This window comes from Bacidia gigantensis (genome assembly GCF_019456465.1).
Source record: "Bacidia gigantensis strain McMullin 20006 chromosome Unknown contig_246, whole genome shotgun sequence".
NCBI lineage: Eukaryota > Fungi > Ascomycota > Lecanoromycetes > Lecanorales > Ramalinaceae > Bacidia > Bacidia gigantensis.
The window spans coordinates 1388424-1408149 of record NW_025408602.1 but is presented as its reverse complement, the minus strand read 5'-3'; the positions used below and the strand labels follow the sequence as shown (position 1 = coordinate 1408149).

Sequence of the window (19726 nt, the reverse complement as noted above, 5' to 3'; positions counted from 1 at the left end):
TAAATCATTGCAGATAGATGGCCTTCATAGGTTGTCAAGAGTACAAAGGCAGTACTCCATTAATGATCCATAAAACCGCCATCAAAAACACGTTTCACCCCCTGTCGGCTGACCCTTGTCCCATATAATTGTGATCCAAGCTACTTGAATGCTTGTGCAGCATTCTCTTCATTGTCGCTCGTAGCACTCATTGGTAGACTCCTCCCACCGCTGAGGTCCCCGCTTCCAGTCTTTCGGAGGGCTTGCCGCATAGTTTCGATTGTCAACTCCCCACCTAGAGGAGGAGAATGACCCGGCAGAGGGCTTGCTAGGCTTCTGCCCGCTCTGTTTGGAGAAGTTTCGCGACCTTTGGACGAGACAGATCCCGATAGATTTGGAGACCCGCCGAGACCCTGAGACGACAAAGGTGAGCGTATCGGGGATGGTGAACGGTTTTGAGAGACGACGGGACTTATCATCCCCGTTGCAATGCTGCCTCCGTCATGTGTATGTTCCGAATGAACAACATCAGCAAAAGATATAAAACTCAATCTGCGGACATCCGTCGAATCCAAGGCTCCATAATTAGAGGATCCATCTTCGCCGTCTGGAATTGGAATATACTCGTCTGGCATTGTGGGCCCTGGCGCTTCCCCCACCACAGTCAGTGAGGCTGGATGATGTGCAGAGTGCATGACAATTTCTACATTATTGGGATTCAGCTCCTCATTTGTGATAGCTTCAGAGGAAGCATCCAAAACTGGTGGTATGTGGTTTTCAGTCGCGATGTGACCAGGTATCGGTGCTTGTTCTGGGATCGTGAGTATGTCTTCTTGTACATGTCGCTCGAAAATTTGCGATGATGCTGGTGATGGCGGTGCTGGTGAGGAAGTATTAAGGTTCCTGACTGGAGACGAAGGCGAGTACGGGTGCGACGAAACGTTTGCTAAGGTTGGTATGTTCCCTCCATGGCCAGGCGGTGAAGTAGGCTGCATCGTAGGCGGTTGCTTGGTAATCTTCATGGATGAGCTACTGCTTTCTGAAGCATCTTTCTTCTTCTTTGCCTTTTCGTCGTCCCTTCTCTTCCCAAGGCCCCAGAATCTACGCTTGCCCGTCTTGGAGTCCACGTACCCAGGATCTGTCCCTTCCGATGTTGTTTTGTCCTCAGACGGTGGCGGAGTCTCCTGAAATCCTTCGCCGAGGACAGGCACTGGTGACGGCCCTGAGACCGAGTCTTGTGCTTGTTGATCTGACATCTCGTGGGTCAGGCCTTGATTAAGTTATGCTTGCTGTACAGATGACGATACAGAAGCAGGATGCTCATAGTCTGTACGTCGTGAATTGTCGCAAGGGGCCCCGTTTGGGACGTCGTCCTATTTTGATTGTCACCAACATGCGCCGAGGAGAATAGCTGCCAATACGAGATCGACTTGTAGGCGACTTGCAAGCGCTCTTGCCCAAATCAGCCACAGTGACGGAGTATGATCGACTGAGCTCATATACCCTTTGCGGCACGTCGGATGGAGATAGTGCTTTGTGATAGGAGACGTTCAACTGTAGTCGTCCCTACCGTAGCTGCAAGCTCAATTGGTTGGTGACGTCGCAGGGCTGAGAAAGGGTAATTATTGTATTGCGCTAAGGTAGTCAGAAATTAAAATTTCTTCCGCATCCTGATTGGAAACTGTAATAAGAGCTGAAGTTCAAGCATAAGCAAAGCTCAGAAATCCTCAGCAAAATGCTTTTTGTACGGTAATACCATGTCACTACTACTTCCCCATCGGATACCGACTATCCTGTCCTTCCTCTATCCACCCTGGGCTACACTGCTTCCTCGATTTACCTGCCGTCACGAATCCTCCTCTCGTCGAACTACTAAAAAGCTACGGACGAAGCCCAATGTTTCTTCGCTCACGGCTTCAGTCTCTCCAGACAACGTCAATGACTACATAGTCTTCAATCCTCCTTCTTCGGCTCCCTCGCCATATCATACCCCGGCGGCTTTTCTCCCTCGAGATGACCCACGGCGCGACTTACTCTCCCAATCACATCTCCATTCTAACCCCTATGTCGACCTGAGACGATCCCTACCACCGCTCGCACGCAAAACACAAAAGCAAAAGAAGTATCATTTGACTCCGAAGCAGATTGAAGAAATCAGAGAATTACGGACAAAAGATCCCTGGAAGTGGACGAGAAAACGCTTGGCTGAGAGGTTCGACTGTTCGCAATTTTTTGTCGGAATTGTTGCTGAGGCGCCGACGGAGAGGAAGAGAAGTGAGATGGCTAAGCTTGAGGCTGTGAAGGAGAGATGGGGCTGGAGGCGGCGAAATGCGAGAGAGGAAAGGGGCAAACGGCAGGAGCTGTGGGGTATGGACAAATAGTGAACTAAAGCTTGGTGCATGGGTTGGCTACGCAATGGCCAATGTCAAGATCGAATCTTGGATTCCTACCTTTATTCTTTCGTTTCATTCGTGCTTCATGCCCAAACCTGCTTTCGGGTGGCTAAACATTTACACTAGAATTATTCCCATCCGGGCGTCTCGACTCTTTCTGTCGGACTAATCCAATGTTCTGAGGCATTGTGGCGACTTCTTTAGTCGAAAAACTTTTTGTAAGCAGCCTTTTCTTTCTTCGCTTGATCTGCTGCTTTCTGCTTTGCTGCACCGAGCTCCTTTGTGATTGCTCCATCGCCTGGCGCCAGCTTCTGCGCTGTTTCAAGACTTTTCACAGCTCCGTCATCGTCTTTGAGACCAAGAAGAGCGAGTGCTTTACGATATGTGGCCTTTGCACGATCTTGATTCGATACTGCTCCCTCATTGTCAATTTGCAATGCATTATCGGCGCTGCTCTGGGCCTCCTGGTATGCTTTGAGCTTGATCTGTAGCAGTGAAGAGTTCGAATGCAAAGTGAACCTCAGCTGTGTAAGCTCCTTGGTGAGCGCTGCAGGTTCCTCTGACTGCGACTCTGGATGCTCGTTCAGATAGCGAAGCCCCTTTTGATATTTCGAGAGAGCAAGATTTAGATCACCAGTTTTATATGCCTTGTTCCCATAGTCTTTAAGTTCGGTAGCGATCTGAGCGATTTCTGGGGCTTTGAATTCCTTCCCTTGGTCCTCAGGAAAGTCTTCATACGGATCTCCCGTACTATCGGGAGCTTTTTTACCCACATCTTTCGCTTCCTCATCCGACAACTGGCCGCAGTCTTTTTTCGATTATCAGTGCACTGTTTCAATGTCAAGGATTTGAGCAGTCATACCAGAGATGGTGACATCTTTGGTTGGTTTGTCGCTCTGGGTAATAAGTCCCTCAATACGTCGAACGATACTTTTTCCATCTAGTACTTCCCCGAAAACAACCTATCTTGTCGTTAATGCAGAAAATCCCGAAATGCAAAACGGGATAAGCGCACGTGCTTGCCGTCAAGATGTGGAGTAGGTACTGTTGTGACGAAGAATTGAGAACCATTGGTACCTACAGATATATGAATTCCATTTCCACAGTCTCAGGCGTCCATTGAATTTGCTTACCAGGGCCTGCATTTGCCATGGATAGCAACAGGGGTTTAGTATGCTTGAGCGTGAAATTTTCGTCCTCAAATTTCTCGCCGTATATAGACTCTCCTCCAGTACCATTGCCCGCTGTAAAGTCCCCACCTTGAATCATGAAGCCCTTGATGACTCGGTGGAAAATTGATCCTGCAGCTCTTGCTCAACAGACAATCTGTGCCGAAGGATTTGTAAACAATACCATTGTAACTGAGAGGTTTCCCAGATTTGCCGTTGCCTCTTTCCCCCGTACAAAGACACCTGAAATTTTCTGCCGTCTTGGGGACGACTGTTCAATGTCGGATGAGTTTCTTCCATTTGTTCGCCTCTTTACTTAACACATACCATCATCGTACTACATATAAGTCCAACTCAATGAGCCTCGTGAACTAAGAACAGGGTTGAAAAGCAGACGCTAGATTTTTGCAAAGAATTGCCGATCCTCCAGGAGGATTGACCTACCAATTCGAATACAACGCGTCCTTCTTTGACCTTGCCAATCTCAATGTCAAAGTACACCCTACTCCTGGATACTGGAGGCTTTGTTAGCCGAGTCTGCAGTCCAGAAGTATCTTTTGTCATCATGGCTACCTTGCTTCTCTGAAGCCATGATGACGCAACAATGGTTCAAATTGGATGCAGAAGTTTCGTCACAGCAATGGCACGGATACAATTTTTGTGATAGAAATCGAAGGCAAAAGCCCTCAGTCTCATTGGCGCTTCAGGCGAGGCTCCGCTAGCGCGCTTTCCAGCATCTTCTGCCGCTGGTGCCGCTTTGGGGTTTGCAGATATAGGAATAGCGACAACGTGGGTTACGGTTTCCAATGAAAGGTGGTTCGGGCTGCGCACAGGTCAAAAGCTTTCTACAAGACCAATCATTTTAGATCGTCGAGCATTCATTGCGGTCCTATCTTCCAGTCTATATACAAGCTTGCGGTCTATTCGACCAGCCCAGATAGTAAATCAGGATTGTCCACCTTGTCCTTCATCTCGGAAGTTCTAGCTTGCTCTCCTGAAATCTTGGGCGGGGTCGTCTCAATCTCGAGGGTCACCTGATGGTGGTGTTAGAGCGAGAATCGGAAAGGCAGAGAATAGAAGGAGCTGGAATAGTACCGCTCCATCATGACTAGAGTAATCTACACTCACTGGCCCAGAATTTTGGAGGTTCACTGATACGTGTAAGCAGTTGAACATGCCACGCAGTAACACACAGCAGACCTTCCATCATTGCTTGGAAAACCCCATTCTTGACCTTGCTGGTGTCGTAGAGTTCCTGTATTTTGGTGAAGAAGCAATCGTAGAGTTCCTTTGCCTTTTCGCCGCCGGCTGCGCCATGGAAGTCGGGCTTATTGCCTTTTTTTGTGGAGGCAAGGAGTGTGAATTGAGAAACTTGCGACTCGATTTTCATGAATGGGTGTAAATCAATGTCCGATGAACGACTCACCACAAAGAACTTCTCCTTTGATATCCTGCACGTTGTGCTTCCACTGCAAAGGTGAGCATCCTTACATTGGGATCACGGCGCGTCTCCAAGGATCATGTTTAGGCGTACGCTTCCACCCGCTTCGTCAGGCCACATCTTCATCTTGAGAACCTTCGAAGCCATTGCCTCCACCTCCTTCTGGGTATCCTTCTCTGACACACCCGCAAAAACCAGGATGCCTTTGCCAATGGACGATATGAGTTGACTATCTACTGTCACTGAAGCAGAAGCCACTCGTTGCAAGACAGCTTCTTGAGAGTCAAAAGATGCGTTCATAGCAATCCATAGAGCCCACCTTTCATGTCGTCAAGTTTATACTAGATTTGCGACGGGTGCAGAAAGGCTACTTTGGTTTCACTCTTGACTTCGCTGCCCAATTATGGGTACGCTGAACAAAGGCAGAGGCAGCGACCTTAATCGCATCGTTGTATCATGTGACCCGTTGAAATGCGAGGCCAATGATTAGTTTCCTGCGATGGGAATTACGATAGAAATAGTAGATTGCAAAGTCTCGCCTGGTGTCATTTATCTAGATGGAACCCTTAGAAGCTAGGGGTGTCCCGCTATTCGCGTGATCCTGCAGCCCTACGAAATTAGGACGGACTCACCTATCATGAGCTTGAAAAGAAACGACGCAGAGACATGAGGAACTGACAGCCTTGCAACCTGACAACTTGATCTTTTTATATCTTCCTTAATGCCTACCCCATCTGGACAATCACCTATCTGCTATAATTGCAACTCCAGAGGCTCCTCAAGGCCGCTCACGGACGGCGTTCCCTTGTTCATTTCAGCACGCGAAAGCCAACTCTTCCACCCTTACCTATCACTTTATACGGCGCCATGGCCCAGAGAAAGCTTCAGCAGGAAATCGATAAGACCTTCAAGAAAGTTGCAGAGGGGATTCAGACCTTCGAAGGAATCTACGACAAAATACAACAAGCTGGCAACGCGTCCCAGAAGGACAAGCTCGAAGATGCCCTCAAGCGAGAGATTAAGAAGTTGCAGCGACATCGTGACCAGATCAAGACCTGGGCTGCTGGCAACGAGATCAAGGATAAGAAGCCCCTCCTAGAGCAGAGAAAGGCCATCGAGGCTGTACGTAATCTGAGACTTGACAGACTGTGTGACATTGGACGGATTAAGCTGACATCCGTGGGCTTGTAGGAGATGGAGAAGTTCAAAGCCGTGGAGAAGGAAATGAAGACCAAAGCATTCTCTAAGGAGGGTTTAAGTGCAACCGCAAAACTCGACCCCAAGGAACAGGAGAAAGCGGAGGTCACCGATTTTTTGAGTACTATGGTCGAAGAGTTAGATCACCAGATCGAGACACTAGAGGCCGAGGAGGAATCACTTCAAGCAAACGTCAAGAGGGGGAAAAAGGACATGGCCAAGGCTGATCGTCTGTCCGAAATTAGCAGAACTACAGAACGACACAAGTTCCATCAAGGGAAGCTGGAATTATTACTTCGATTTTTACAGAACGGGAACGTAGAGACAGATCAGGTCCGAGAGCTGGAAGAGGGTATCAGGTACTACGTTGAGGAGAACCAGTCCGTTGAGTTCATGGAGGATGAAACAATGTATGATGACCTGAACCTTGAGGAGGATGAAGGTGTCTTTGGCCTACCGACGGAAGGTGATCGAGTCTCCTCCCAGGACGCTCAATCAATTCAAGACGATCAGCAAGACGCAGCAGAGAGCCGAGGGGCTTCAGGTGGAGGTGGCAAGCCCAAGTCAACTTCATTTTCGGAACCACAAACCGCTACGGCAAGAAGGCCATCCAATACCTTCAAGTCGCCTTTGCCAGCTTTGGCAACATTGCACACTCCTCATGCGACTGTACCAAACGGCACGGTCAACAATCCTATGAAACCTGCACCACCACCGAGTAGGCCGCCAGGAGAAACTTTGAAATACGCGTCTGCAGCCGCGGCAGCAGCTGCGAGCGATAAGAGCACGGTTGTGGGAATTGCTCCATTGCCTCCTCCGCCAGGAATTCCAAGTAGCCAAATATCTACTGCGGCCCCTGGGCTCCCGAGTCTACCGTCTGCTCAGAAAAGTGTCATTACATCCTCAACTAATACCGCAGCTTCGATTCCTACTAGCTCAACTTCTTCTACACCTGTCATCGAAGCTGCTGCACCGACATCGAGCGCGGAAGCACTCCAAAGTCCGCCGACTAGGCCGAAGTCTCCTCCTTTACCGGGGACTTCTACAGCCGAGGCCAGTATACATAATCCACCACCATCGCCCCCCGATGCTGCTCCGACTACCTCTCTTTCTCCACCAGATGCGAAGCCTTCGCCGCCACCACCCACTAAAACTACCATACCCGTGGAAATATCAGCCTCTAGAGAAACGCTAAACCCTTCGAGTAGAGAATTATCACCTTCCGACACGCAGACAAATGGAATTATGGCACAGGTAGAAGAGCCTGAGTCTATCTACCATTTGCCCCCCGGCCTGCAAGATCTTCTTCAATCCTTTGAGGCTACGAAGAGTCGCCCTCCTGACCCAGATTCACCTTCCGTCCAACGAGCTATACAAATATCAGCTGCTAGCCGTCCAAATTACCTTGACGCAGAGAAACCAAGACAGTACAGGCCAGATATAAAGTACAACACGCCCGATTACTACCCACAAGAGCCTTTCGCTTTCGCAGACGACCCCACTCTTTACGGTAAGATAGAGACGGATACTTTGTTTTACATCTTTTACTACCGTCAGAACACATATCAGCAATATATGGCGGCAAAATCGCTGAAAAGTCAAAGCTGGAGGTTTCACAAGCAATATCAAACTTGGTTCCAGCGACATGAAGAGCCGAAGACGATCACGGAGGAATATGAGCAGGGTACCTATCGATTCTTTGACTATGAGAGCACATGGTGGGTACAATCCGCCTCTTTTCCGAGATCTCACCGTTAATTCCCCGGTTCTGCATCAATTCGTCGCTAACGCATCAATAAACCAGGATGAATCGAAGAAAAGCAGACTTTCGATTCGCGTATAAATTTCTGGAGGATGACCTGTAATTATAGCTACAAGGTTTGCAAGTGTCATATCTCACCCAGCCGGCATGACTGTTGCATCTTGTCCTTCAGCATTTCTAGCTAAATCTTTTGTGCTCTTCGTTTTCACTGCTGCAATTTCTTCTTGGCGTTTTAGCACTCCGACTCCGGTTGCCTTGTGACACGATTTCTAGCAAACCACATCCGAAAAAGAGAGGCGAGAAAGCAAAGACGTCGAATTTCTGAGTTTCGTAATCTTCGAGTCCTCTTGCCACTTATTGGTGCATCCTTCGGTGAGTTCAATCCGAAATGAAGAAAAGGCAAAAAGAAGGCAGACGAATTTACCCTTTTCGGTTTAGCTCGCATCGCCCCTTTTTCCTGCCACACCAGATCCACCAAAGGACTGGCATTGCGCCTCGCTATCTGCCCGCAGGCTGCTGTGTGATTTTCAAACCGCAGCTTTTGCATCCGCTTGTGGAGACTAGAGAATCCTGGATCTGTGAAAAGGGCGACCCAATTGCCTCGATATCACTCTGACCACATGGTGTTGAACAGGCGCATTTCGGCACTTCGCCTCCATCTGATAATTATCTGTTGCCGCTTGTGAGACGTTATACTCTCAGGCCTAGCGTCTGGCACTGATCACCATCGGGGGGCTGGACCGAAAGAACCCTCATGCGAAAGGCGAAACGACGCAGGATTCGAAATTTTGAAGGCTTCTTCTGTGCAGTCAATGCCCCTGGTAGCGCAATCGCAGAGGTCTACGACAAGGCAATAGCCTTTCGCCTTGTACGACTTTAAGGCTATTCAACTCCGCCACCGTTTACACAGAGCCCGTTGTTCGCTCATGCATATTTCTGCCAACTTACAGTCTTTTGACGACAAGATATATTTTCGATGAGTCACAGCAAAGCTCTCTTACCTTACGGGCCTAGATGAATTCGCCCTCTCTTTCCACAGCCCACAAGCTACAGTAGTGGTGAGTGGTCATGCAAGCGTGATGCCCTTCACCTCAACATGCCTCTGCATAGCATTTCTGGACCTTAGACTGACACGACAAATCGCACCGATCTTCATCTACCTACCGCTGTTTTTGGGATGCCAATGCAATCTTTCTGACACCACCTACCATACCAGCTCCTATACTTTGCCCATCCAGAAGGTCTTCACACGGCGAAGGATCCGCAATCCCCACACCACCATTGCACGGTCCGTACCTTGAAAGAAGGCTACCAATTGAGGGTTCTGCGAGACATCGCTCACATTCATTGCGGTTGAGGCGCAATCTCTCTACTGTGTATCGCCACTAGGCTTGTCTCCATTCTAGTGAAGCAAAGGGTAAGGACGTTTTACCGGAGAGGAATCGTCCTCTTCATCTCTGATGAGAAGCTCCCTCCGATCCCTATTCCCTCGTCATCTTTAACGGACTGCTTACTTTACAAGACTTCAATCCTCACCGGGCCCGTTTTGTTCGGTGAACTTGCCATCTCGACCGGTCAAGGCTCATCACACCGAATGTGCTTTGCAAACCAAGAGTCCAGGCAAATTTGCTCCGCAAAACCTCGAAGCCTCGACTCCAGCCAATAGTGAAGCCTCGCACCTCACCGTTGGGTCTCCACCGTACTTAAAAACACGTCATTTCCTGACGCTGTCCGCCCATCGATCACAGTCTTCCTCCTTTGTCTAGATTGAAGCTCAGCCATCTGAGCCACGAATGTATGTCGTGCCCCGAATGAACTGTTGCTGAGACTGAGATTTTCAACAGATATAAATACTGTCATTGTCCCTATCTAGGCACTCTCACTATGTCTTCACCATCCTCTCCGCCATATTATAACGTAAAGCCAACCGCTTCCTCCCATCGTTCTCATCCTAACCACCTTCAATAGGACTGGCTTTATCCACTTCAATTCGACCCATATACACTTCGAATCCCCTCAGACACTACATTCGACAACCAGCTTAGCCCTGAAATTATGAGTCCGACTTCTTCCCAGGGTTCCTATGACTCGACGTCTCCATTAGGCTCGTCGTACAGTGAATATTCGAGGTCATCCAGCCAAGACTACACGCAGTATGATTTCGAAACTTTTCCGAACGATCAGGCCGTTTTGCCGGACGCGGCCTCTAACACTCATTCCTATAGATCCCAAAAATCCCCAAACCATTCAAGGTAGGCATTTTGGTTCATTCAGCAACTCCTACCTTTCGTTTCCGGACCCTTTGATAGAAAATGAATTGGTTTTGGCTTACACCTCACTCTCCAGCTCTTCACAGAAAGCTATTTTGCATTGTCTGGCACCCAAATGCATATATCAAACGGACAGGCTACACGATCTGAAGCGTCACAAACAATCTAAACATGATAGCCCCGAAGACCTCCATAAAGGTGGAGTCTTGATCGACTGCCCTTACGACGGATGTGGACACGTGGGGCCACACGGCTTCAAGCGCAAGGACCATCTGCGCGACCATACCAAGCGCTGGCATATGAGAGATCTTCCAAAGGAAATGGGAGGCAGTGGCAAAAAAGTGCCTCCTCCCTCGAAAAAGTGACAGTGCAAGTCCCGTAGCGTCTCACCTCGACCGAAGAAATGCAAAGGACTTGAGAGGAAATCGGCATGGGATGGCGGGCTGTACAATGTTTCGGCGTTTTGAGCAGGTGGCCGAATTTGGAGCCCCGGGGCGTATGTATGGCAATGTTCCTGACTTTCACGAACACGCCCAAGACACCAGTATAGTAGCTTTACCATATAGTTCTTCAAACTGCAATGAAGCATCGAATGACCGTCTCTAAGACTTGAGACATAAACCAGTATTGTCCCGGTCAATGCCGATCCAAGTCTCCAAGGTCATTTTCTAGCGGTAGTAGCGCTTCATTCTGGCTCTCGCAGCTTCACCGAGGTGCCCTTAGTTAGCCAGGTTCGCCTGTCCGGCTCTGGGCAAGGCAGAAAGATATGTATTATTGAGGGCCACCAAGGCTGTTCTGACCTCTCACCGAAATAAATCCCCCATGAGGGCCATGAGTCGTGCTGACAATTACGGTGCGGCTTCCGGAAACGGGAAAGCTTGATCCGATAGGCTTCCACTTCTAACTTCTAAGCCCTTGGGCTGAACCGTTGGTGACCGTTCGATGCAGTCCACGCCGAGATACCAGCAGTCACGGGCGCATGGTTCCTGCACATTCGGTCAGTCACCTTTGCAGTAGGCAAACATAGCCGCTCATCGATCACCAATCCTGGTCACTCTCATGGGTAAAACAACATGTGCCGTGGGAAGCTCTCGGTGGTAAACAATCGCGCACAGCTAGATGGAGCAGCTCGAGATACACAGCAGGGTCAGTCTTCCGTGTTTCAATTAAGAAGCCTTGCCTGCTGACATTAGAATTATAGTCTTACCTTGTACGATGGGTTCAAGTGAAAGAGCTGCATACCATCTCGTGGACTATACGACCGGATAAGAAGTCAATAAACTTTGGTATCTTCCAACACCCTGGGGGGTCTGGTGCGACCCTTGCTCCAAGATTACCCTCTTCGACTATCGAAGCCCCGCCGACACCAAGGCTTTCTCCGGGAGACGGTCAGATTGATGTGACCTCATCTCATCATGCATCATCTAAGGCCGCAGACAAGCTTGAGAGCGTGGGCTTGAGGCTTGTACAGTGGTACGGGACCTGCGATCCCAATCGCGTCAATACTGGAACCTATGATGTACCCCAGAGTGAAGGCGGCATGTATGCATTGGTTTTTGACAACACATTTTCGAAGCAGCATTCCAAAAAGGCAACTTTCGTACTCCTAACCTATCCTACCAAATCACCCCCGCAGACCAGTTCCCTGACTCACCATAACCAGAGTGTGGGGGCAGCGAGTAGTGTGAATCTGAAGGACTCGCTGGAGCAAAAGAAGACTACGTCTTCGAATGACTCAATTCCTCAGCTCAAGGCATCAAAAGCAAGCACAGCATCCGAAGAAAGGCCTCGAAGTGGTGGGAACGACGTGCCGCCCGACCCAGGTCTATTCACCGGCACTTTGCAAAAACGGCGTAGAAGGAAGCACCAGGGGTGGGCACGCCGGTTCTTCTCCCTTGACTCAAAAACCTCAACTTTGTCGTATTATCACGATCGAAATGCTGCATCTCTGAGAGGATCTATACCGCTTTCTTTAGCTGCCATTGGCGCGAACGCCGTCACGCGCCAAATCAGTATTGATTCTGGGGTGGAAGTGTGGCTATTGAAGGCATCTTCGCAAAAAGACTTTGGTGCTTGGAAACGTGCCCTAGAATTTGCCAGCTCGCCAGGTGATTCTAGCTCTCCTCAGGAAACCACTCGCAGGAGCTCCTTCAAGAGGATTGCTTCTGTTAAAGCGATAAATCCAGAGGAAGACCGCGAGTGGTTGAGAGTTGAGGAGCTTCTTACAAAAGTTAGAAGCTCAAGAGACCTGGCTCGAAATGTAGCCAAGGATACTGATCCGAAATACCTGCCATCGCCGGCACTCAAGCCTAAAATTGAGCGAATACCTTCGGATGCAATATCTAGCCATTCAAGCGCCTCCGAGAGCCCAATTGAACAAGGCTTGAATGGCTATTTTACCGAGAGGCCCAAGGATCGCCGACCGTTCTGGAAACGTAAACCAAGTACAGAAAGGCATATGCCTGGTGCTTTTAGGCGAAGTGTCTCTGCTACTCCCTCTCTCGCAACTCCACAAAGGAGTACGCCCACATTAATTACGACCTCGTCGATGGGTTCCGAGGGTAGAAGTTTAGAAAACCAAGTGAACGCCAGCTTACATGATCGTTGCCTTTCTCTCCTGAGAGACCTGGACATTATAATTTCTGACTTCGATCTCCTCTTATTTGAAAGCAAGCAGCGACGTGACCCAATGGTAAACTCAGCGACTTCTCGGTGCAGTATTGAGTCCCAAGATGATGAATTTTTTGACGCCGAGGGATCTCAATTGCTCGATATTCATCAAGCATCGGATGAAGACATATCAGATGCTGGCTTGGCCGAAAATGCAAGCTCAAGCTCTGACAGTGAAGCCGATGAGCCTCACGCCGCATCGACGCCAAAGAAAGGCCCACACAAAGCTGACCCAGCGTTTCCAGAGATTCCCACATCACTTGAGCCACTGCCAGCGTCATCAATCAAACGCAGGGACTCGCTCCAGCCTCCTTCTGTGAATCCACCATCTCTCATTGGATTTCTCCGCAAGAATGTGGGCAAAGACCTTTCCACAATCTCCATGCCTGTGTCTGCCAATGAGCCAATTTCGTTGCTACAACGTGTGGCAGAGAGCCTTGAGTACTCACAGCTGCTTGATTCTGCCGCGGATGCCACCACCAGCGTAGACCGAATCATATTGATCACAGCGTTTGCAATCTCCCTTTTGTCTAGTGCTCGAATCAAGGAGCGAGCGATTCGCAAACCCTTCAACCCAATGCTTGGCGAAACCTTTGAGCTCGTTCGCGAAGATCGGGGTTACCGGTTTCTCGCAGAGAAGGTCTGCCATCGTCCTGTCCGCGTTGCCTCCCAAGCAGACAGCTTCAAGTGGTCCTTATCACATTCGCCCTCACCCACTCAGAAATTTTGGGGGAAGTCGGCGGAGCTACTAACGGATGGCAAATTCCACGTAGCCTTACACACCAGTGGCGAGCATTTCAGCTGGACGCAACCCACCACCTTCCTGCGAAATATCATTGCAGGGGAAAAATATGTAGAACCGGTGGGATCGCTAAGTGTGACGAATGAAAGCACAGGCGAGAACGCATGTGCTACATTCAAGGCCAGCGGTATGTTCTCTGGTCGAAGTGAGGACGTAACGGTGCAGACTTACGATGCGCACGGCAATGAAATGCCCCTTGGGCTTATGGGACGATGGACATCATCCCTGGCCGTGACTGATCAGAAGGTTGTAAGACAGACTGGTAAGCCGATCTGGACCGTGGGCGAACTGGTGCCAGATGCCGTGAAGAGATACGGCTTCACGAGCTTCGCTGCTTCGCTCAACGAGATCACTTCGCTCGAGAAGGACAACCTTCCGCCCAGCGATAGCCGTTTACGGCCTGATCAACGAGCTGCTGAAGACGGTGACCTTGACATTGCGGAGGATCTGAAAGCTAGACTGGAAGAGGCCCAGAGACAGCGGCGCCGGCTTGCTGAGGAACATGGCATGCAATGGCAACCTAAATGGTTCGCGCAGGGGGAAGCCGCGGATGGGGAGGAGGTATGGGTACAGAAGGTAGGCAAGGACGGTTACTGGGAGAGACGACGGCAAAGGAACTGGGAGGGGGTAGAGAAGGTTTTTGAAGTTCAGTGACGATTTCAATTGTTTTTGGATATGTGCTTCGCCTCTATGGTTACTTAAGATACCCCTGAAAACAATAGTATTCCTACAATGTCCAAAGTTCGACGCAAGCTAAGGCCTTCCTTCAACTACCCCTGTACGTGGTATAACTCCACGGCCCCAACAGAAGTGGGACATGCCAGTGCTTCTTCGGGGTTCCCCCATCGCCATCACCGTCCCTACTACTGGTAAAGAACTGTACCCTTACCTCTGGCCAAAATGTCTTTCCTTTTCCATAGTAAGCCCCTGTTTGGAAGACTAGTTCCCACGAAACCCTCCCATCCTCATGCTCCCCCAAGTTCTCGAAAATCAGATCCAAACTAGGGCCATCCTGACCCTCCCATTTCGAGATTCGCCCATCGGAGTCGGTCGTGGCGCGAAAGGGTGCACTAGGTCCTAAAGGGCGGAGAAGGGTCAGGCTGACGGAGATATCGCGAGCGGGTAGTCCGGTGACGGTGTCGAGAACGTGGCAGGTTATGGGATCTTTGGCTGTAGCGGGGGGTGCCAATTGGGTTTCTGTGGATTTGGAATTGTCTTGGGAGGGCGGGAGAGGGGAGAGGGTCATCTTGGTGGTTTTGGTTAGGTTTTGGAAGTGGTCGTCCATGTTTGATGCTGAAATTGGAGAGATCAAGGGCTGGTTCCGCTTCCTTGCGTGAGGATGTTGGGATGAAAGTCTTCTCAATCCTGGATCCTGCGGGGTTCGGTGGCGACGCCCCGCAGCACCCGCAAGTTGGAACCGGGCGGGCCGGAACGAAGGCTTAAGCGGTTAGATTTGTTCCAGACCCAAAATCATTGAAGACTGCCTCTAGATAATACTTCTTCAATAGGGGAATACAACAATTCGCTCACCGCTTCCAATGACTTGACGCTACATCATCAATTCAGTATCCTCATTCCTCGTCCCTCGTCCCTCATCCCTCATTCCGGTGCCTCATATGGCTTGATTAGCATCTCGCTGAAGCTGTAGACAGACACGACGTCAGTTGACGGACCGATGAAGAGGAAAGGATTGAAGATCTTACCTTTTCAGCTTCTCCACTCCTCTGACCTCCTCTACTAACAGTGGCATCTTCACCACATTGAACTCATCATAAAGCTCTTCTATCTGCTCCAAGTATTTCTTTTGCATCTTTCTCCTGGCGTTACACTGTTCACATTCATTCGACTTCTTTGGGAACAGCAGCTGGTTGACCACGATTGCGTGTGTGTCAATTTCATAGCCAGATAGCTCCTGGATCATCCGCTCTGTTTCATACAGTGACAAGAATTCGGCAATGCACACACATACGAATGTCGTCATGTCAGCATTCTTGAATTGTGTATTGACCTCGGAGATCGTTTCGCGGAGGGACTCCATCTTTGCGATCACGTCGTCCATGCTTTGGCCGCCCGGCAAACCACCTCGAGCGCCGACGATGGAATTGAGCATGGGGCCAAACTGGGTGGACAGTTGCGAGATCTTGGCCAGGGCTTTCTCCATCACGGTAGGGAATTGAAGGAAGCGAAGTGTGTGTCCCGTCGGTGCGGTGTCGAAGACGATGACTTCGTACGAAAGACTTTTGACCTGCTTCAGAACCTCTGCAAACGACATTGCCTCATCTACTCCCGGGATCTTTTGCATATTCCTTAGCGAACTTCGTCTTCATTGCTCCCTAATGACACTCACACTGAAAGCAAGGTCCTGCATCATTCCTCCCAACCCTCCCGTTTGTGCCATCATCTCGTCTGCAGATTCACCACCCTCTTTCAGTAAGTCTTGAATACTGCCATTTGGATCTATTTCCATGGCACTCAGGTTGGTGAAGCCATCTATGAGTCGAGCTTCCTTCCCAAACTTTTGGCTAAATGCGTCGCTAAGATTGTGGGCAGGGTCGGTGGATATGAGGAGTACTGATTTTCTGACCTTCGCTAGTTGAATGGCTAGGGAGGAAGAAGTTGTCGTTTTGCCAACACCGCCTTTCCCACCAACGAAGATCCAGCGGAGAGACTTTTGATTTATGATACCCTCGAGGGTTGGCGCGAGATCCTCTGCGTCTCCATCGATGGAGGCAGACATGGTAAATTGTAAGAGAAAAGGGTGAGATGCCCGTTTGGAGATGCAGAGAACAATGGAGTGAGCCAAGTTGGGAATGAAAGACTGGTGCCGGTCGATGTCAGAAACTTGGTTCAGCTTTGATGACGTTCGTTGCTCCCGTGGTGCCCGCCTTGTGGAGATCTTTCTGCTCCGGCGGGGGAAAGCCCCTAAAATCGGGAGTTTCTAGGGACTCTGTGGAAGCTTTCGCGGGAAGGCTCAAGCCTAGAAAGACGTGGCACTATTTACTCGCAGACGCGCTTGCGCACTCTCTCTACATCCCACCTCACGCGTGCAATCATTAGTCGTGAGATTTTGTCGACGGAATTCTGAATCCGAGAATGCGCACATGGGCGATGAACGAGGCCGTCGCATTGACGATGCCCTGTCGCATCTGGTCGACAATCTCGTGCCGGTGTCGGATGACGAGAATGAGGACGTTGCAGACGCCAGACATGACCAAGCCGTAGACCTTGCAAGGAATATCATTGAAGGGTTCGTCCCCACTTGTTGCCTCAGACACCTAACTGAAGCTGTGCAATAGTCACAATGCGACTTCGACAACGTCAGATGTTCAGCATGCCGCTGATTTGATCAAGAAGAAGCGTTAGGGAAAACTTGCACACTCACCGTCAGGATGCTTGCTTACCGCCAATAGTCCTGCGCGAGAACGACTCCCCTGATAAAGCCGTGCAATTCTCAAATCTCTATACCCGCCTCTTATCACAGCCAGTCATCAAGAACAAATGGGAAACGTTATATTTATTGCATCAATTGGCGGGGTCTGGTGCGGATGAAAGTTTTGTCGAGTCCGAGCAAGGCAGTGGAGCTGTAGAGCATCGCGGACTGTCAATTCGTCCGAGTGATTTCGATGATCAGACGTATCGAGATGCTTTTGCAACAACAGGTCTGCCCAAGCCGTCCAAACAGGCAAGACAAACAAGTCAACCCAACCACTTTGACGGCAGATTCAGCAGAGAAGCCTCCTCGGCGGCTGTCAAGGATATTCCTGAGGCGAACGAAGATGGCGAACCGACGGCGATATTCAGCACAAATGGGCCGTCAGAAGCTGCATTACTGCGAGATCTCCCATTTACGTTACAGGGTCTTTCCACCACCAACATGCCCCTATCTGCCCAACACACACTCATACTTCCACCTACTCTACCTTTGCCTGTCATATATCTGCTGCACGATCTCGCTGAACCTTCTCTCCTTTACCATAGCTTGTCTGAATTCGTTGAGTCGAAAGATGAAAGCTTAATTGGTCAAAGTCTACGTTCTGCATTTCAAAGCGAGTTGCGCTCTTATCTTGGTCTCATCACATCGTTAGAAACCCAGATACGGCAGGCTCTCTCTTCAGCGCAATTGAAGGAGGGAGAAAATGGCCCTCGAAAAATTGGTGTCACACTTAAGAGATGTGTTCTATGGACTAGGGAAGCAACTATGGCGTTACGATTGATGAGTCTGATGGTCGAAGAATCGAAGACAAGGAAGGGAGGGCAATTGATCTCAATGATACACAGCTTTTCCACTTCACACGGCGACCCTTTTGTGGGCGCTTTCGCTGAGCGGCTACTTACCCACGTGACACGACCGTTTTACGACATGCTACGATCATGGATATACGACGGTGAGTTGTCAGATCCTTATCATGAGTTCTTCGTCATCGAGCAGGGACCTAGCGATCCAGGCGACGATTCAAAGAGAGCCCCTGCTACAAGTGTTTGGGAGGAGAAGTATCGACAGGACGACACAACCATTCCCACCATAATCACGGACGAATTCGCTCGAAAGATCTTTCTTATTGGCAAAAGCTTGAATTTCATCCGTTACAGTTGCGGAGACTCTGCTTGGGTAGAGGCGTACTCAAAGGACGCCTCACGGGAATTAAAATACGGAGACACTGCGACATTAGAGAGTTCCATAGACCAGGCATACAGGACGACAATGGCTCGTTTGACTCATCTCATGGATACCAAATTTCAGCTGTTTGAACACCTGAGCGCTCTGAAGCGATATCTGCTGCTTGGCCAAGGTGACTTCATTGCCCTACTTATGGAATCTCTGTCGAGTAATTTGGACAGACCAGCAGGATCTCAATACAGACATATGCTCACAGCCCAGCTTGAGCATGCAATCAGAGGTTCCAATGCTCAGTACGACCCACCTGATATCCTTCGCCGTTTAGACGCACGATTGACTGAGATGGAAAAGGGGGACACTGGATGGGATGTCTTCACGCTTGAATATAAGGTTGATGCTCCTGTGGACGTCATTATCACGCCTTGGGCCAATCGCCAGTATCTCAAAATCTTCAATCTCCTCTGGCGTGTGAAACGTGTGGAATTTGCTTTGGGCAGTACCTGGCGCAGATGTATGACGGGCGCTCGAGGAGTGTTGGCCTCTGTGGGTGAAGATATGAGAAAGGACTGGAAGAAAGCCCGCTGTGCCATCGCTGAGATGGTCCACTTCGTGGACCAACTTCAATACTACATTCTGTTCGAGGTCATCGAAGCATCTTGGGATATTCTCCACGCCGCAATCTCCAAGCCTGGCTGTACACTTGACGACCTAATATCAGCGCACAGTCGCTATTTACGATCAATCACACATAAAGGTCTGCTTGGTTCTGTCCGAGTTACAAGCTCCGGCCACAAAGAAGACGTTTTCACGGTCCAGTTGCACGAGATCCTCAAATTAATACTCTCGTATAAAGAGGCTGTGGATGGCCTCTACTCTTTCAGCGTCGCCGATTTTACGAGGAAGCAAGAACTTGCTGCGAAAATTGAGACGAGGACGGCGCAGGGGAGATGGGGTCTCACCGAGAAGGACGAAGACGAGCTCAACTCCCCGCATCCGCACCTTCACAAAACCAAAACGTCCGGCCGTACTGCTGCTACTGGTAGCGGGACCGACTCCCCCTTTCCGATCACCACAAACCCTCTCTCCGCCCTGCCGCCGGACGAGAAAAGCATGCTTCCTGCGCTGCGAACGCGCTTGAGCTCCCTTTCCGCGGATTTCAAAGTCAGGATCAACAACCTCTTGGGTGATTTAGCGGTCCAACCAGATGTTGACATGAAGTTCCTCGCCATGGTGATGAACTTTAATGATGTGTATCAGCCGCGGAAGAGACGACGGCATGGTACCACTGTCACAGGGGCGGCAGAGAAGAAAACACCCGCGCCCGCAAATGCTAGTGAGAATGTAGGCAATACTACTGAGAAGAAAAAGGAATCTGAAGGGCTGAAGCCACCGGTAAACGCACGGAGAGGGAAATGAATTGCTTTG

General features: G+C 49.8%; 9 protein-coding genes across 9 annotated transcripts; 4 read left to right on the top strand and 5 right to left on the bottom strand.

Moving 5' to 3' along the window:
- Positions 1-140: 140 nt before the first annotated feature.
- KY384_006073 (uncharacterized protein) lies at positions 141-1235 on the bottom strand (the record flags this gene model as incomplete). Its single annotated transcript, XM_044814569.1, has 1 exon — positions 141-1235. The coding sequence occupies one exon, from the start codon at positions 1233-1235 to the stop codon at positions 141-143; it is 1095 nt and encodes a 364-aa protein (XP_044668719.1).
- A 501-nt stretch (positions 1236-1736) lies between these two features.
- KY384_006072 (uncharacterized protein) lies at positions 1737-2360 on the top strand (the record flags this gene model as incomplete). The annotated part of the gene is made up of 1 exon (XM_044814568.1): positions 1737-2360. The coding sequence occupies one exon, from the start codon at positions 1737-1739 to the stop codon at positions 2358-2360; it is 624 nt and encodes a 207-aa protein (XP_044668718.1).
- Positions 2361-2572: 212 nt separating this feature from the next.
- Positions 2573-4133, bottom strand: CYP41 (cytochrome P450 monooxygenase 41; the record flags this gene model as incomplete). The annotated part of the gene is made up of 5 exons (XM_044814567.1): positions 2573-3180; positions 3235-3334; positions 3388-3449; positions 3506-3631; positions 4115-4133. The coding sequence occupies 5 exons, from the start codon at positions 4131-4133 to the stop codon at positions 2573-2575; spliced, it is 915 nt and encodes a 304-aa protein (XP_044668717.1).
- A 328-nt stretch (positions 4134-4461) lies between these two features.
- DTD1 (D-tyrosyl-tRNA(Tyr) deacylase) lies at positions 4462-4931 on the bottom strand (the record flags this gene model as incomplete). Its single annotated transcript, XM_044814566.1, has 3 exons — positions 4462-4575; positions 4670-4692; positions 4742-4931. The coding sequence occupies 3 exons, from the start codon at positions 4929-4931 to the stop codon at positions 4462-4464; spliced, it is 327 nt and encodes a 108-aa protein (XP_044668716.1).
- Positions 4932-5039: 108 nt separating this feature from the next.
- On the bottom strand, positions 5040-5308 carry KY384_006069 (uncharacterized protein; the record flags this gene model as incomplete). Its single annotated transcript, XM_044814565.1, has 2 exons — positions 5040-5254; positions 5302-5308. The coding sequence occupies 2 exons, from the start codon at positions 5306-5308 to the stop codon at positions 5040-5042; spliced, it is 222 nt and encodes a 73-aa protein (XP_044668715.1).
- Positions 5309-5849: 541 nt separating this feature from the next.
- Positions 5850-7937, top strand: KY384_006068 (uncharacterized protein; the record flags this gene model as incomplete). The annotated part of the gene is made up of 2 exons (XM_044814564.1): positions 5850-6104; positions 6174-7937. The coding sequence occupies 2 exons, from the start codon at positions 5850-5852 to the stop codon at positions 7935-7937; spliced, it is 2019 nt and encodes a 672-aa protein (XP_044668714.1).
- Positions 7938-11330: 3393 nt separating this feature from the next.
- Positions 11331-14337, top strand: KY384_006067 (uncharacterized protein; the record flags this gene model as incomplete). The annotated part of the gene is made up of 2 exons (XM_044814563.1): positions 11331-11357; positions 11413-14337. The coding sequence occupies 2 exons, from the start codon at positions 11331-11333 to the stop codon at positions 14335-14337; spliced, it is 2952 nt and encodes a 983-aa protein (XP_044668713.1).
- A 945-nt stretch (positions 14338-15282) lies between these two features.
- On the bottom strand, positions 15283-16420 carry GET3 (Golgi to ER traffic- protein; the record flags this gene model as incomplete). The annotated part of the gene is made up of 3 exons (XM_044814562.1): positions 15283-15325; positions 15387-15976; positions 16031-16420. 3 exons carry the CDS (start codon positions 16418-16420, stop codon positions 15283-15285), a joined length of 1023 nt encoding a protein of 340 aa, XP_044668712.1.
- Positions 16421-16784: 364 nt separating this feature from the next.
- KY384_006065 (uncharacterized protein) lies at positions 16785-19717 on the top strand (the record flags this gene model as incomplete). The annotated part of the gene is made up of 3 exons (XM_044814561.1): positions 16785-16930; positions 16980-17041; positions 17094-19717. The coding sequence occupies 3 exons, from the start codon at positions 16785-16787 to the stop codon at positions 19715-19717; spliced, it is 2832 nt and encodes a 943-aa protein (XP_044668711.1).
- Positions 19718-19726: the final 9 nt, after the last annotated feature.